This window comes from Pseudopodoces humilis, chromosome 5, assembly GCF_049639895.1.
Source record: "Pseudopodoces humilis isolate 2021_Gansu_Grassland_sample_001 chromosome 5, ASM4963989v1, whole genome shotgun sequence".
NCBI classification, from domain to species: domain Eukaryota; kingdom Metazoa; phylum Chordata; class Aves; order Passeriformes; family Paridae; genus Pseudopodoces; species Pseudopodoces humilis.
In genome coordinates, this window is record NC_142204.1 from 13,513,789 (window position 1) to 13,531,515 (window position 17,727).

A 17,727-nucleotide genomic window follows, 5' to 3' on the forward strand; every position below is an offset into this window, starting at 1 on the left:
GGTTCAGCACAAGGCAATGTAGCTGCAGGACCCCTTTCTGTCCACACACATGATGCTCCTTTACAGCTGCCACGGTGCAGCTTTCTGAAGGCTGGTTACCCCCTGCAGCAGGCAAGGATTTGAAGACTTGGAGCGAGGCTGCTGGTGCCTTTCTGCACGTTGGGAAATACAGCAGGATCTTCTAAATTACAGGCCCTTGCTAGACAGTCTATTCTCCTAACTAAAAGCAACTCCATTACATGGAATAATGACTAAATATGATGAAGAGAGAAACCCTGCTGCTTGACTGAAAACCCTTCAATTAAAAATGTATTACCAGGAGAATGATAATTTCACACACTAATGACAATCCAACACAACATTCATTATGATCAAACACCTGGTGCTTTGACACCTAATTCAAGTGGCACTTGACCACCTGAGAGACACGACTGGGCACTGCTGGAAGAAGCTGAGTGGTGATGACCATCCCATACTCCCATGCAAGGAATAGCAGGCAGCACCACCCAAGAAGAATTTACTAATGGGGATTACATTATCCCCAAAAGTCTCCCTGCCCACCTGAGAGCCCCTCAAACCCTCCATCATCAACCCCTTATTTCTTTGCTGCCCCTTATTTCCATGCCAGCTCTTTGCCTTCTTTCCTTACCCCATCACCCCATCAAACACCTCTCAGTCCTATTCCCTATCTCCTATATACTCCCTCCTGCAGGGTTTAAGAATCTTGGCATGAGCTCCTTGGTGCAGAGCAGGAACAGACACTGCAAGCCACTGCCTTACCCCAAACCAAGCTCCCACCCCTCAGCAGCTCTGCAGAGTTCATTCCCTGCGGATGCAAGGGAATCAGAGGTCACCAACCTCACACAGAAGAAGAAACCTCACATGAACTGCAAAATAATCCCCTGTACAGAGCACAGAATAACTGATGAGGAGGTAAACTGCATGAAAACATCAGAAGTGGAGCTCCTTGATCACTCAGTGACTGGGTTGTTCACAGGTCCCCACAAAGACAGCCTGCGCCCTCTAGGAATTCATTCCCTGCCACCACATACAGAAAAACTTCCCAGAGCTGTCCCATCCCTAGGGATTGAAGTGCCCTTGAACAAACAGCAAGAAAAGCTGCAGAGGGGTGAGAGGAAGCAGAGGCAGTACCTGGTTTCCCTCTCCTCATGCTGTATAATTAGGTTGCTGTAGAAGTTCTCCAGCGTGAGTTTGGCCACCGTGACTCTCTCCCGGGTGTGGTTACTCATGGGAAAGGATGTTGTAGTCCCTGCAGTCATCGCCATGGTAACATGTACTGAAACAGAGCAGGTCAAATCATTACTCACTTCAAAAAGAAAATTAAAGATATGTATATATATATTCCTCTTTCCCACTCTCCATCTCCAAATTCTTAGGCACTCCAGAATTCATAGGAAAGGCACTGTTCTTTAGCTATACAAAACCCTATTAAAAGTTGCCTTATAAAATTACTATTATTATAAAGATAGCAGGAGGATGTGCTACCCACTCTCTAAAAAATAACAACATGTTGGCAAAACAAAGAGTGAATCATAGCAAAGAGCACTGCATGCTCTGGGCAGCTCACCCAGCTGCGCTTCTCCACAAATAAGGAACATGTTCCTCTGGCAGACCTGGGCCCAGGCTGGGGGAGGGTAGAGGAAAAGGGGAAGGAGAGAGAAGGATCAGGCAGCTCCCAAAGCTGGACTTGTCACAACTTTGTGACAATTTCAGACTCAAAAAATTCTAGGAAAAAAAAAAAAAAAAAGGTAGGATAAAATGAGACAGCAAATGGACCAAACCCCTAACCCCAGTCCAGAGGATCAAATATATTTGAATTTTAAAGCTGCTCCACAAAGTTGCACATGGCCAGGTAGTACTTAAAGTCTAGGGCACATGGTCACTGGGCACCTCCAAACTGGGAAGGAAGAAGAAAGAAAGCAGAAAGAAGAAAGGCTGCTCTCCTTAAGAGCTTTCATCCTGAACCCAAAGAACTTGGATGTACTGGAACAACACTTTTTAATGCTGGAAAAAGACATCTCGGGGGCAGCTCTGAATGCCCTGCAGCTGATCCAGGAAAGCCAGAGGAGATTAAAAAAACCAAAAAACCAGCACAGCTTGTCCTAAGATTCATGCCGTACCTGGAAGTGGGTTGAGGCACTTTAGGGGAGCCTCATGGAAGAAAAAGCATGAAAAGCAGCATCTCAGCCCCACTCCCATTTGGTCGGGTTGTTTTGAGGTTAGTTTTGGAAAATTACACAGAAGTACACATCACAGAAACACAAATGGCCTGTGCTGGAAGGGACCTCAAATGTCCTGTTCTCCAGCCCTCTGCCATGGGCAGGGACACCGTCCACTATCCCAGATTGCTCAGAGCTCCATCCAGCCCGGCCTTGTTCACTGCCAGGGATGGGGCAGCCACAGCTTCTCTGGGCAACCTATGACAGGGCCTCAGCACCCTCAGAGGGAACAATTTCTTCCTCATATCCAATCTAACCCTGCTCTCTGCCAGTGTGAAGCCATTGCCCCTTGTCCTGTCACTCCAGGCCCTTGTCAAGAGTCTCTCTCCATCTTTCCTGTGGGTTCCCTTCAGGCACTGGGCTTCCTTTTTATTATTTACTTAATCCTTCCATTTTACCAGGGGATGGTGCAGAAGACAAATCCAGAGTTAGGCTTAATTTAAGCAGATCCTAATAGCTTTTAAGGTGAACTGATTAGGGGTTTCATACAGAAGAAAACTCGCACGTCCACACTGGGGCAGGAAGATCGCTGAACTCTGCTCCAGGCTCTTTGTTTTCATTCTGCCTGCTGCACTCAGAGAGGGTGGGATTTTATCCTGTGGATTTTCCATGGGATCTGATGTGACAATAGGATATTTGTTGCCAGAAACGCAGCTGCTGTGTCACAAATAAAGGCGTTTTATAGCATCATGTAGATATTATTTTAGCTGTTTATTTTGAAGTGCACGAGACACCAGAATTCTGAGAATAAAAATGTATCTCTCCATAAAGGCACAAAGAAGTATTAATAGCACTACAGCTGCTTTCAAAGTGATGCCAGTATTTCTGTTTTTTAATCAATCTTTTATCCCCTTCAGTTTTCTACTAAAGAAAGATAAGATCTGTCAATTCCTAGTAGTGTTTACTAAAAATTAGGCAGTTCTATTCTTCACACAGAGGCATCTCCCATGCTGGACACATCTCCAAAAGCTGGGAGAACTTAGCACTGGTCTCGTTGTTTATGGTACAATTTTACACTTTTTCCCTCAATAGATGGGAATACAAAACAGTTGTTAAGAGGAAATCAAACAGAGCAACTGCTGACCACACAGCGGCACCTGTGATTAAGTTATTTTAAGAAATGGCCTAACAGAGTAAAAACCTGCCTTCTGATAATTTTGGAACATCAGGATAGAGCAGCATTAACCCAGGCTTGAAATGGATTAACCTTTACTTATGGTATGGCGGGCACACTCTCACAATGACTATTTCTCCTTTGCATGTCTTGTATTCCTGGTAGGATAAAAGAACACTGCAACTTGATTTCCTGTTCATTTGTTTTCCCCATGCTCTGCACTCACAAATGCAGGCACTGCCAGACAGCAAATCCAAGTCACTGGGTTTTATTAAACTTGCAGAAAGGAGATCTCAATTCCAGCGCTGGCACCCCACACTATGAACAGCAGGGCTGACCCTCAAATGCTTCACAGGAGGGAAATACAGATGAGTGTTCTCAGCTCTGCCACTATGGGGAAAAAAATCCAACCCAAAACCACCAGAAGGAAAACATCTGTAAAACCAAGAGATGCCTTAAGCTCTCCAGAGTCCCCAAAGTAAATGAAAAAGAGCACAGACCTGGCAGGAGGCACCAGATATCCTACAAAATCCTATGTGAACTCACAGCTGAGAAAACTTCTTCAGCCTTTTTCGTCCTGTGTTTCTGCTTCCACTAACGAGCCCTCAAACACAACACAAATCCACATCCCAGACAAAATATTCAGCTGGAAGTCACCAAGTACAGTCCTTATGCATGACCTTTAAAAACAAGTGATGCAGAGGGATGGGGGTGGGAAGGAAGGAGATCCAAAATAGGACCTTTTAGTGACAGCACACTACTTGTACTGACCTCACCACATTAACGGGAATGCTCTGAAAAGGTGCCACCCATAATTCTTGGAAGTGACTGATGAGCCTACTAGTTCACCCAAATTCATGCCACTTCCATAATGGAACCATTCCACTCCTGCTGCATCACCGGAATTACTTTAGGCTCCCTGGACCATGAAAAAGATCATATTCAACCAGCTGGCCGCATTTAGCCAGAACACCTCCGGCTGACAGGAGGAGTTCTGGCTAAAGGATCTTTCTGAAGGGCCTGGAACATCCCCAAGTGTGAGGAAGAAAGACATCAAACGGATGTAATCGACAGGAGCTGCTGAGCCCGTGGGACCAGGGCTTGGAGCTGCAGGAGCAGGGATGCCATATGTGCTGCCTGGCCCAGGAAATGAGCCTGTGCCTCCCGCAGGGATGGCTGAAATCACAGCCTGAGCTCTCCTGATGCCAGCTCGGCACCTGCAGCACGGGGATAAGGAGTTATGGATGTGCAGCAGCTGGGGAAAGTCTTGCCACCAGAGGTGAGAACAGCACAGAGGGGAGGAGAGGAGGGATGTTTCCCTAGGATGAAGGAGAGCAGGAACAGCTACAGAAAGGGCAGAGCAACCAAATGCTACTGAACTGGAGTTTTCAAGAGATGTCTCCAAGCAACTCTCTCCTGATCCATCACTGAATAGAATATCAGTCAGCTGGAATGGTCCTCTCCCTCCTGGTAGCATACACTTGACCCTTTTCTTCCTAGACCTTTCCTGATTGGGAAGAAGAGAAATGCCAAGCAGCACTGACTACAACTTCAATCCGTATTCCCATTTGTCACAACAGCTCTAAATCAAACTCTGTTTGCCCGGAGTTTCCACTGTCTAAACCTCCACACCCAGATTCTGCTATACCACTGGTAACTCCAAACCCCACATCCTCTTTGGGGCACCTCTTGGCAGCTCCCACAGCCTGTCATTAATGTTTTTATTAAACTGTTGGATTAAGTCTCCTGTTAATGAGTGCAAGATCACTGAGGCATCCAATCCCACCTGCTGCAGCAGCTCTGAAGAGGAGAGATGGAAGAAATCAAACCAAATGGAGAACTGCTCTGCCCTGAAACATAGCACTTTGTGGGATCACTTTCTAATCAGGAAGGGATAAGAAGATAGAATCCAAGCCTCCTGCACAGGCAAGTCTCCTGCACAGCTCTGTCAGTAAGAACAGCCACAGGATATGTCAAATCAGGCTGGGTCTATACTACCGAACTAATCTGAACCTAAGTCACACAATGGAAACATTTTTATTTTTGAAGCCACATGTTACATAGTTACACAGTAGCCCTAGAATAAATTTACTCAGGACTCAGTGAGTACTTAAGTCAGGAAGCAAACCCCACATCCAATTCTGCCAGAGGGAAAAACACCTTTCTTCCACATGACAGAAGGATGGGTCTCCAACCTGGATTTACAATGTCAAGCTACACACATGTTCAGCAGGACAGGGAAGAGCAATCCTCCCTCCAAAATAACATCAGTTTACAGAAAGACTGATAGTAATTCTAATTTATCCACGCAAGCATACCCCTAAAGTCCAGCACTTAGGAAGGCAGTTTGCTATTACAGTAAAAACTGCCAAGTTTATGAAGTTTACATTTGACGTTCCAAAAGAATTTGCCTCTTGAATCAAAGCCTCTGGATAAGGCAGATACCAAAACATATTTTTGCCTTTCAAAATTCCCATTGCTTCAGCATGACACTGAACTTGCTCCTGAAATGAAGTACAGAAATGGCATTTTTCAAGAATTAGGAAGTAAAAGAGAAAGGAGAGATGAAGCAGACACAGAGCACAATCAAGTGGGTACCTTCAGAAATTCCAGCTGTCACCACTGTGTCCAGAGCTGGGGCTCTTCTGGGTGAGAAGTGAGAGCAGACTCTGCTTGGCACCTTTCAGACAACACAGCCCAACAACTCACCAAGCTGGGCACTAAAACCCACGACTGACAAGGATTATATTCAAAAAATGACAAGAATTATATTTTAAAAATGAGGTGCTATCTAGGAAAGCAGCAAAGACATGGCAAAGCTTCGAGCACAAGCACCAGCCCTGCAGTCTCCAAACTGTTTGAATTCTCCTAAAGAGAGACAGGATATATATAAAACTGAAAAAACCCAACCCACCATACACAAATAACAGCATGATTCACACCAAGGGGCAGTGGGCAGGGCCAGATAAATGAAAAAAAACAGCCTGAAGCTCAGTAGGATGATGTGGTGGGACGTACTCTGAGCAGTTTCTGAGACATGCAGCCATTCATGGGATAAGCAAACAGAGAACAAAGATAAAAATGCCGTAAAACAGCTGATAGTTCCAGAAACAGAAGGAGAAAGTACCATCAGCCCAGAGGGAAAATTACTTTCTGCACTACAGTTTCTGCTCGCACAGGTTTGGCAGCTGTGCTGTGCATATTTTCACCATCCAATTGTTTATACTGAACAGTTTACACTGTTTATACTGATCCTATGGAGGATCACAGAACGACCCCTGCTGGAAGGGACCTTAAAGCCCATCTAGTTCCAAACCCCTACCATGGGCAGGGACACCTTCCACTGTCCCAGCTCGCTCCAAGCCCCATCCAACCTGGCTTTGGACAATGCCAGGGATCCAGGGGCAGCCACAGCTTCTCTGGGCAACCTGTGACAGGGCCTCAGCACCCTCACAGGGAACAATTCCTTCCTGATATCCAACCTAAACCTGCTCTCTGTCAGTGTGAAGCCATTGCCCTTTGTCCTGTCACTCCAGGCCCTTGTCAAGAGTCTCTCTCCATCTTTCCTGTGGGTTCCCTTCAGGCACTGCAAGGCCGCAGTGAGGTCACCCCAAAGCCTTCTCTTCCCCAGGCTGAACAATCCCAATTGTTCCCTCAGCCTTTCCTCCCAGCAGAGCTGCTCCATCCCTCTGATGCCCTTGGTGTCCCTGCTCTGGCCTGGCTGCAGCAGCTCCCTGTCCTTCCTTGTGCTGGGCCCAGGGCTGGATGCAGCCCTGCAGGGGGGGCTCAGCAGAGCCGGGCAGAGGGGCAGAATCTCCCTCCCCTGCAACCCTGGGGCTCTGAGTGCAGCCCAGCACATGGGCGTTCTTTGTTCTTTTTCTATAATCCACTTTAAATACAATTCCAAAGCTTTTGATTAACCTCGAGAAACCCCCAAAACTTGACAGGACCCTGAAGTCCCCAAGCAGCAAGCTGACAAGAAAACCCCACTAGTCCCACCTATGCCAATCATGGGCCAGTATTTTTCAACTCCTGGGGTGTGATATTAATATTTGTGTTATTTCTAAATACAGCTTTCTGTACTTAGAACAGAATGTTGTCCAAAGTGCACTCATGTCCATTTCAAAAACCCTTCAGCTCAATAGGTTTTGACCTAATAGTCCCATTCCAGCCTCACGATGATGCTAGCTGCTGCTACTGAGATTCCTAATTATCAGATCAGCATGTTTGCCAAGCACTGCTCTGGGGTATGTTTCAGACAGAAAAATAAATATTTCGTTCCTCCATAATTCATGTTTTCAGTAATATCACCATTCACAAGCCTCTGTTTTATTTAATCTGCTACCTAAAGGAAGAAACATTCCCTGCTATATAAAACAAATGGGATATTTCATGAGCAGATTTTTCTTCAACGTTATTGCCATGACCAGATCCTTCTGACACCCTTCAATTTTTATAACAGTCTCCCTTTTGGAAGGGAAAACAAAATAATACCGCAACATGGCATCACTGACACCAGTATTTCATTTACCTTTATTTACATCATCTCCTTTAGCTTTCCTTACCCAATGTGCATTATGGTTGAATAAGTTTTGTTACTTTAATGTGCCAGAATTAATCATATTTGTTCTATTTAAAGTACCAATAATAAACTGAGTAAAATTAGCCCCACTGGAACAGGCTTTGCTATTTAAAAGCCTAAGATGTTCAAATGTTTTAGCCATTTTCAGTCATTCTTCCCCCACGGGGCATCTGGGTGAGGCGCCTGTTATAGTCCCAGCTAAAAGCAGAAAGTGCTCCATGACTCGTGAACCAAAAGGAGTGGACACTCCCTGTGCCTGATCCCCAGGGCTGTGAGAAAACCCTGGGGAAACACTGCCAGGGTTTTCTGGCACACAGGATTCAGGATGCAAACACTGCACGAGTCCTGCAGCCACTGTGGTGATGGTGGTGGTGATGATGATGACACCCAGGGAAACCCAGGGGACAGCAAGACCCAGAGAGCATTTTGTGGGTGTCAGCATCCAGCTCCAACATGTTCCCTAAACCCCAGAAGATCTTAATGCACCCAATAAAGATTATTTTCAAGATGGAGGAAGGTACTTTTCTGCTTTGAGGTAAATTCCTAACCCTCAAAACATCCCAAAATAGCAGTGTGGGGCTCTGATTAGAGCAGGCAAAAAATCCCTCTGCCAAACAGCAGGAACCCCTCCCAGCCCAGGCCAGGGCTGTGTGCGTGCTGTAAGCTGGCACAAGCCAGGACTGTCTCTGAAAGGAGCCGTCCCATTTTCCATCCAACCATCTGTTTGCTTCCCTCCTGCTGCCGCTCCATGCTTTGCGCCAGCACGAGAAGCTGCACGACTCACACTGAGGAACCATTACCAGGCTGAAATAAATTCTTTTTAAAATAGTTTGGGTGAGGCCGGTTTCACCTGCAGCAATTGACAAGAGCCACCCTGCCCTAGGCTGAGCACGCTTGGTCCTTCCAATGCAGTCCAAAAGCGGGAAATAAGAGGGCAAGGCCTCCTTGTCTTTTAATTTGGCTCACAGAAATTAATCTCAGAAATCATTCCAACACACCCACAGTAATTATAAGGAAATATTTCCTAATATGGAATAAAAACCAAATATTGGAGTTGTGCTGCACTCCAGGATTTCCTGCTATTCAACACAGCTGAGGAGCAGAAGTCTCCCACGAACAGCAGCCGAGATTCAGCACTCTGCTGCTTTTGACGAGCAGCAAGCACAAATTCATTTCCCTAACAGGAAAAGGTACAGGCTGAAACTATGTATGGGTATACAAGAATATACAGGGGAATATATGCGTAAACTAAATCTACCTATACCAATGTAAGATCCATAAACGATGTAACCCCTTCAGAGTTAATCTTTTGTCTGCTTCAAGAAGCAAAGAAACTTTTGATCCAAACGTCACAACCTTGGCTTTCACAAACAATGGGAGACTGGCCATCTGAAGTTTAAAAAAGTAAATCCACTAATAAGGTCACTTCCATCTCAGCTCCACTTGCATCAGCCTTTGGTGATACAAAGCCTTTGGTGATTACATTCTTTAAGCTCTACTGTCAATAGCTCTGTCCCAAAGTGAGGTGCACATTTCCAGATATTCCATACTTAAAACACTTACTCAGCACTGAAGGATATGCAATGACTTACCAAAATCTTCCTGAGCTCAGTTCTTTCAAACAACTCGTTTTATTTTTTTTTACTTCTTAAGACAATCCAGGCATTGGGGTTTAGCAGTGCCCACTCAAACTGCCTCACTGTGCACGTGTGTGTGGCTGTGGGCAGGACTCCCCCACCCACCCCAACCTCACAGAGAGAGGGGACACACAGGGGTTGTACTTCGGCTCCACCAGCGAGGAGCGAGGGCAAGAGCCAGGAACAGGAAGGGAACAGAGGTGCTGGTGTCTCCCCACACTGCTGTTTTCCAAGGAGTGCTCCAAGCGGGAGGTCAGCTCAGGACAACACTCTGGATGACTAAATGAAGCATGAGACCTGATGAGGGAACCAGACCTGCAGTCCCAAGCAGCCACTCCTTTCTTCCAGTGTTTACCACTGGGTCCATTTTAATTTCCTGGGGACAAGAGAAATCAGTAGCTTGCAGGAAAGCTAACAGTGCTCTACTGTGAAATAGCATTTCATACCTTGCTTCACCTCACTTGTATCTGTCCTTTCTCCTGGCTCTCCCCACATTTTACAGTGCTGCAAATCTTTAGTCTCTCAGAAGTGTCTAAAAACAGGAAGCTCTTCTTACTTACTGGAGTAATTGCATTCCTGTGCACTTAAGCATTTTCACAGCTTTTAGCAGGTACTTGCATCCAGGTGTAAGAAAACATTAAGACCTGTTAAAATTACTGGCACAAAAAAAGGCCACGTTAAATACCTTGCTGCAGTGTTTTGGATCATGAAATAATTACAGAGCAAGGTCAACAATCATAAATCTGCTTCCTCCTCAGATATTGGTTTTCTGGATAAAGTCCTACTCAGGTCCAATGAAAAATATGTACAAGTGTCCAAAGGTAACAGTCACAGGGAATTTCTCTAACCTTTTGTGACCAAGAGGCACAAGTTAGGATAGGAGCAAAGAATAAGCAAAGAAGCTTCAACACAGCACCAGTATGAGTTTCAAGGAAACTGCATTACATTTTCAGATGTCATCCAAGAAGCTCTACTGTTAGATTTTAGGTATTTTATAAAGCCCTTCTACTTCCTAAGGAGGCTAGGGAAGCAGGACCATTGGGAATTAGGAGGGACTCTTGCACTGGAGAGTGCTGGAGAAAAAGGCACCAAGTTTGCTTTTCTTTTCCACTGATGTATGTTCAAATCCCTGACTCTTGCCAGGCTCTTTTTAGATCACATCAATCAAATTAAGTAATTACACATGATAAGTCTGTGCCAGGAAAGGAGCTGATTGCTAAATGAGATGCAGAACATCAGTGCCTGGCCATGGCCTGTGCAGTGCCTGCAGTCAGGGTTAATGAGCACAACAGATCACTCTAGCCCTGCAAAACTGTAAATGCAGGTAGTGTCTGTTGTCAGTGTACACAACACTGAAGAACAGATGTTTGCCCATTCAAATCCCACTACAGCACTTCATTCCTTTAACTGGGATATTTGGAGCAGCAGACACCTGTTGGCACACAAAGCAGACTAATTTGGTGAGGGCCCAGAGACAGAGAGGTGTGTAGCTTCTTGATGTAAGAGATGAGTACGTGGTACCACCCTCCTGGTGCCTGGAGCTGGAAAGCAAATTTGGAACGGTGGGGATGGAGCTGAGCCATACTCTTACCACCAAAGCACCAGCACCAGAGGTGGAAATTGAAGCATTATCTCATAAAGGAACCATAATGACAATACCTAATCCCCACAGTGATAATAAGAATAACTGAGAAGAGAAAGCTTTACCATTGTGCCTTATTATCAGACTGGTATAGGGGAGAACAGTCAGTACAGCTGTGGTCTTATATTTCAACATTTCTATCACATTGACAATGCATACATCACAAAGATACAGCAAGTGCATAGCTGGGGTTTAACCTTCTGAGATTGAGAGGTTTAGGTAGAGAGGAAACAGCTCTTGCAGAGGCAGACTGCCTTGTGAAATCTGAGAGTCCTCCTGCAGCCTCTCCTTCACGTCCCAACTGCTCATCTCCTCCAGGGCTGAAGGACACCAGGAATGCTTTGTTATGACAGCCTGCATGTCCACATGATCCCTCCCACATAACTGCATATTCACCCTTCTAGGAAGAGAGGAGAAAGGCAAAAAAGGAATTGCATGTAGGTGAAAGATTATGAGGTCTGTGATGGGCATTACCTCCCTGTTACCTACCAGCCTTGACCTGGGAAAGTTCACTCAGAATGGGTGTTGTTTTCCTTTAAATGAATCTCAGACATTTGATTCTATTATCTGGTTTCCAAGTTAAAGGAAAAGAGAAGCAAACCAGGGTGTGGATAAAAGCTCTGGCTATATCCAGCTGCAAGGGAGGAAGAGGGAAAAGGAACATAAGAAATCTGCTTAAGTTTCTATTAAGGCAGTATGTTAAACATACACGAAAGAGTAAATTTCCGGACTAAAAATAAATAAATAAAATTTAAGAGCCCAGTTTCCCATGTTTTTCAAAATGAAATAGAGTATTTCTTTCTGCAAGAAAAGCAGAAAAATATAAAAAATTCTCTAGGAGGAAAGCTTTCCCACCAGGGATATCTTCATAACAGAAAACCTTGGAGCATGTCCTGAGGTCTAAGCACTCTCTTGACTGAGAAAAAGAGCAGGACTTATCAGTACAAGAAGGACTCTTCATGGAACAGGGGTCACCTAAAGCAAAGGAGAAGAAACACTTGTGTTCCTACAGAAAGGCTCTCACTGCTCCTTTTCAAGGTGAAAGTCTCTACTGCCCTGTAAGGTGACCAAGTGTCATTGTGCCTCCATTTCTTTATCTGTCAAGTGCAGATAAATATAAGTGGAGCTACCTGCAGGAAATCTGAACGGAAATACCAGTTTTCTACAAACAATGTGTCAAGATGGAGAGTGGTGGGTGGCAAATAAAGACGACTTTCAGGCAGTGATCTGAATTGCTTGACAAGTTGCATACAAGCAGCTATTTCCCATAAATAGTAACCAGAGAAAAACCCAAATAAGTCGTAGGAAGAATGAGGTCATTTCCACTTTTGAAGTATTATTTAACGTTAACATTTCCGTATGGGGATGGGCCCTATGCTCAAGGCCCTTACACAGAAAGGACAGACATTGCTGCCAAGTCCTGCTTCAAGGACTTGTCAGTGCAGGTCTACATTTGTTTCTTAGAAAGACAAGTCCCTTCCTCTCCACTGGGCTGACCCCTGAAGTCCCAGCCACACAGTCGTACAGTTTTCCTAATAATGCAGTCACAGGCCAGTTAGGGCAACTCAGCAGCCTGCCAAAATTAAGCTACCAACAAGCCCATGCTCTTGTGAAAAGGAGATCATTCTTCCATAAGATCAGCATATTGGTTTGTCCCACACTGGTTTGTGAAAGAGGAGCAATTAAATAGGAACAGGCATAGAGGACAAGTGGGTAACAGCAATGCCCCTTTTACAAGCAGCCAGACTTGGACTACATCCCAGTCAAGTTTGGATACATTTGTGGCAGTGGGAGGACAGGGCTGTGCCTTTGGACAGAGGCCATTTATGTCAGACTGGGTGCAACAGAAACCCCAGAGCCCAAGGGTGACAACTGTTACACAAACATTGACTCTCACCAATGAATCACATCCCTCTTGCCCCCACTTTGGCTGGCTCTGTTTAGCAATGGGCTGGTGGAGAGGAGAGCTGTGCAAAGCTCTCAAAACACAGGCTGACATTCCCTTTACTTCAGGCTGCAACAGTACAGAGCACAATCCATTTGATTCTGATGGAAACAGGGTGAGGCTAATCATGATGAACAGCTGAGCACCCATCCATGCGCTGAACTCTCCACGGATCACCCCAGTCACATTTACAAATTCTAGGAAGGGTTTGTACCATGTGCTGCTCCCATTTGACTGATGAGCTCTCCCAAGTTCTCCTCTTGGGGCATTGCTTGGTTCCCACATGCTGGGCAAAGCCCAGCATGGACAGCAAGCCCAAACAGCAATGCTGAGCTGCAGCAGAAGCTCACTCTGCAGCAGACACAATTTGTACTTAAACCTGAATAGTTTTATGGTCACTTAAAGCAATGCCTGGTACCTGATCTATGGGAACACAGCAGTAACATCTACTTAAAAGGCTCATCCTAATTTCTCACTCATTCCTTAATGCATCTCCTCTCAGTCTACCACTCTCCCAGAAGAGTTACCAGTTCAAATATCCCTAACAAAACCTCTAATGCTGACTTGAAGTGGTCAAATCCTGCAAAATAAAACCACATTAAACTGCTGTCATTTGCCAGTGATACAAACGTTGAAGTCATGAATATCTTGACTTTTCTGTTTCTAATTGCAGATGATGTATGTACAGAGGAAGGATGCTCTTGTGGCTACAACACAGGAAAATGCATTAAGTAACATGATCTGGATTCTATTTTATTTCCTATGTGCAAAAACAAACCATACAGAAAGAAAAAGAAAACATGTACTTAGGGTGTGCCTCAGTTACCCTACAAGAAAGCAAATGTCATTCGTGTAGCCAGCAGGTCATGTTAGGAGGCGTAAGGAGTTCATGGGCACAAAGGACTGAGGTCTTAAGTATTAAGAAGTTATTAATTCATTCTGAAAATTCATTATTTGACCCAAAACATATGAGACATGTGGGCCTTCCTTTGTAAGTACACCTGTGTGAGCTGCCCATTTGAGGGCTGCAGCCAAGCATGGATCTGTATGTTGTGGGCAAGAAGGGTGTGTGGCAAGATAAGCACCCGAGACAGCTTGCACTGTTCCAAAGACAGGGCTGAAATCTCACCATGAATTCAGAAACGGGGAAAATATCTGGGAAAGATCAGCAGGAAGGACCACTGAATAGCAGTGCTCTGCAAGAGGCCAAATTTGGTGATTGCATTTCCAAGCTGAGCTACAACATCCTTGGAGAAACGCTGCTCTTGTGAATCCAGCTGAGAGCATTCTTCCAATGACTACTCAGTCAACGTTTACATACTCTGTTGCCCATATGCAAATAACATTAATCAGCTGCCTTTTAAAGTACTGATAAATAGGCAACCTTTGGAAAGTTTTACAGTTTCCCAGTAAAGCCACACGCAGTATCAGGAATGTGGTTTGTCACACTGATATAGCACAGGGTAAGGGAGAATGTCCCAATTTCACAAATCACAAGGAAGCAGCTGCTCTGCTCTATTCTCTTCACTTCTGAAAATGCAAGGAGCACAAAAAAATAAACAGAAAGTAGTCTAATAAAGTAATTTTAGCAAAGAATAAAAAACATTTACATCTGTGATTCCTCAGATGATTAATTATTGCTTCAATTGAGTCTTAAAATATATTTTAACTTGCACTCGTTTACAAAATAAAAAGCAAGTTAAATCCTTTATTTGATAACTACTCCTAGCAGTAAGAAAAGGTCTGGGAAAAACAAGCACTTCTTACTCCACAGGTTATGCTCCATTGATACTGAGCCTTACCTCCCTAGCCTAGATCCATAATAAAAAATTCATTACTCTCCCCAGATCTAAGATGGTAACTCAGGGTTGGAAGCACAATCTGGAGGCTAGTCTACTTTTTTTTTGTTTGGGTTTTTTTTTTGCATTCCCTTGAGTAAAATTTTGTAAAACAAATTATGGAAATTTCAGCAAATCCTGAAAGCACAGGGAAGCTGGTCTACTGGCAGCCTCCAGGAGGGAAGGTGTGCCCTCCCTCTTCGCAGCATGCCCAAAGCTGCAAAGGTCTCTTGGGGTTGCTGGCAAGCCTCAAGCTGCTTTCTTCTCCTCTGGGTTATCCCTTGTATTAATAATGCCAGAAAGGATCTCCATCTTGCAATGAACTGGAGCTGCAGGCTTTATTCTGCTTCCCTGTGTCATGTACCTTCTTCCCCGCCCTCAAGTAAATTATGTTTTGCCCCTTTAAAATATTTCCCAACCAGATCTTGAGGTACTTTAAAAACTGAAACATAAAACACATGATCTTGATAATGCAAGTCAGCAAGCGTATCACCCAGACTGAGAAGGAAATGAAGAAAACCCAGCCTTCAGTCCTGGCAGCATTTTGAAGGTGTAGGAGCAAGGGAAGATCCCTGACTAGTAAGAAGTATCTGCCACAGCCTGTAGGGAACAGACCCCTTCCATTTAGTAGCAGAAATATATCCTAGATAGCAGAGAATCCTGGAGTCATCATGGGTGGAAAAGACCTGCAAGATCAAGTCCAGCCCTTGACCAAACACCACCATGTCAACTCAACCACAGCATTAAGTGCCACCTAAAATAATTTCTTGATGATGAAATGATTTTTCAAGGATGGTGAGCCACACACGCTGACATAGCACTCTCCACATACAGTTCTCAAAAAATGCAGACAATTTGTGTCTGATTTCAGAAATGCATAAAGCAAGGCATAACAAAATTAATCAGAGTCACCAAAAACTAAATTAAATCAAAAGTTAACTATGCAGCACCAGCATCTGAGGCACAAAGATTAACTTGCAGAAGCTGCCAAAAACCTGAAGGAAAAGTTGAGACACAGTACCAGTGCATTAGCTCTGAATCCCACCTTGAGTTTAGTATTACAGTCAGATCAGGTCAGTGCTGGGCAAAGACAGGCTGCTCCTCTGGCAAGGCTTCACACGGACACACATTTGAAAAATAAAGTGTGTGCACTTCAGGAACATAAAAATGATTTATGGAATCCTATTTTTAACACTAAATGCCACAATGGACTGTGGGAAAATCTAGAATTACCCCATGAAACAGAAGAAAAAGCTCAGTTGACCTGAGCCCAGGGATTTTTCAGAGGTGCAACTGCAGAGGATCACAGGAACCCTGGGGCTCTCAAAGCTGCTGTTGAGGGAACACATTCTTCACACTCTTCTCTTCGGAGAAAAACAGATCCTGACCACCTGCTAGCAAAACAAAAGGAGGCTGGGAATTCAAAATCTCTCACGTGCACCCGCAGGGATATCTGACAAAAGTGAACCCACTAGATCTTGTTACTGTCAACATTTCATCTGCTACAGGGAGCTACTCAGAACACACAGCGGTATCAGGGTGTTCATTTGAGGCAGCATCACTGCAAGTCCACCTAGCCCTTCCCTGCACCCGTGTTTTTCTCCATCTGTAGTCACCCTAACAGGAGACAGAAGCAAACATCTCTTCCCAGTACTTTTCCAAGTCCACTGACTACCCAGGACACTTAAGATGTCAAACTGCCTTGGATGTGCAACTTTTAAACACCCAAGGACAGGAAGATGAATCCTGCCTGGCATCTGAACCAATGCCAACTCTCATTGTGATGAGGATATCTGGAATGAGTCTTTGGATTCAGCAGTTTGCTTCTCCTCATAATCTCCAAAGCCTCTAACTGTTGGCTATGCTTGTAACAGATTTCTCAAGCACCTTCAAGAGCCATCTTCAGCAAACAGTCCTACAGCAAACAGATTTCACTTTCAGTTAAATTATGTACAAAAAGCCCAATGAAACAAACAAAATAGGTGGCACCCCTCCTCCCCATCTGCACCACAGGACACTGGACCCTCCAGCAAAAGAGTGCCAAGCAAATCTGTAATGTGGATAGGCACAGCTCCCACCAAATTTAAGACAATTTGAATCCAACTGTGGCTTGAGCATCTTGTCATTTTTACAGCCTTCAACTCTGGGCACCTCACAGACAGTAAAAATATTCTCCACATAAAGAAAGAAGATGAAGATCTGAAGCCCTATATATAGTGTTTGCTAAAAATACTTCTTTGGAGACATCCCTTGCCAAATAGGTGCCAAAACTTCAAAGGCTGAATTACCATGTTGAAATATTTGAAATGCAACTTGTTATGTTTCTTGTGAGGCATGGCTGGCAGGGAGAGATGGCATCTTTCAGCTCCAAGACCTGGTCCAGGCAGTAGCTGGAAATAACTCTTTGATGGCTTACGTGAAATGACTCAAGGGATCTCAGTCCAGCTTCCAGCAAATTAGGAACCACATCACAAAAGCATCTGTAAGAGTCACTTCCTTTGTTGATACCATTCTAAAAGCCAAGGACTGAATAAGGTAGGGAAAAATAATTATCCTCCCTCAAAATAGCATTCTCCTTCAAAACACAAACTGCTTTTATCCAGCATCTTTTGTGAAAGTGTCCCAGTGCATTTTTACTAACTATGAACTAATCTAAGTATTCCTTTAATACCTGAAACCTAACACTTGACCAGTAGTAAAGCCCAAGACCTGCTGGCTTCCAACATGCT

The 17,727-nt window shown here is 44.5% G+C and overlaps 1 protein-coding gene across 3 annotated transcripts in view; it reads right to left on the minus strand.

Moving 5' to 3' along the window:
- STK38L (serine/threonine kinase 38 like) overlaps window positions 1-17,727 on the minus strand; it is a 41,937-nt gene that overhangs the window by 13,473 nt on the left and 10,737 nt on the right. For 2 of the 3 annotated variants that reach the window (XM_014260490.2, XM_014260491.2), the window contains exon 2: window positions 1,153-1,297. In XM_014260490.2, coding sequence (XP_014115965.1) covers window positions 1,153-1,286 — 134 coding nt within the window. In that variant the 5' untranslated portion in view covers window positions 1,287-1,297. Of the gene's footprint in view, window positions 1-1,152; window positions 1,298-5,952; window positions 6,114-17,727 lie in introns of those variants that run through there. The other variant, XM_014260492.2, reaches the window with a different exon arrangement.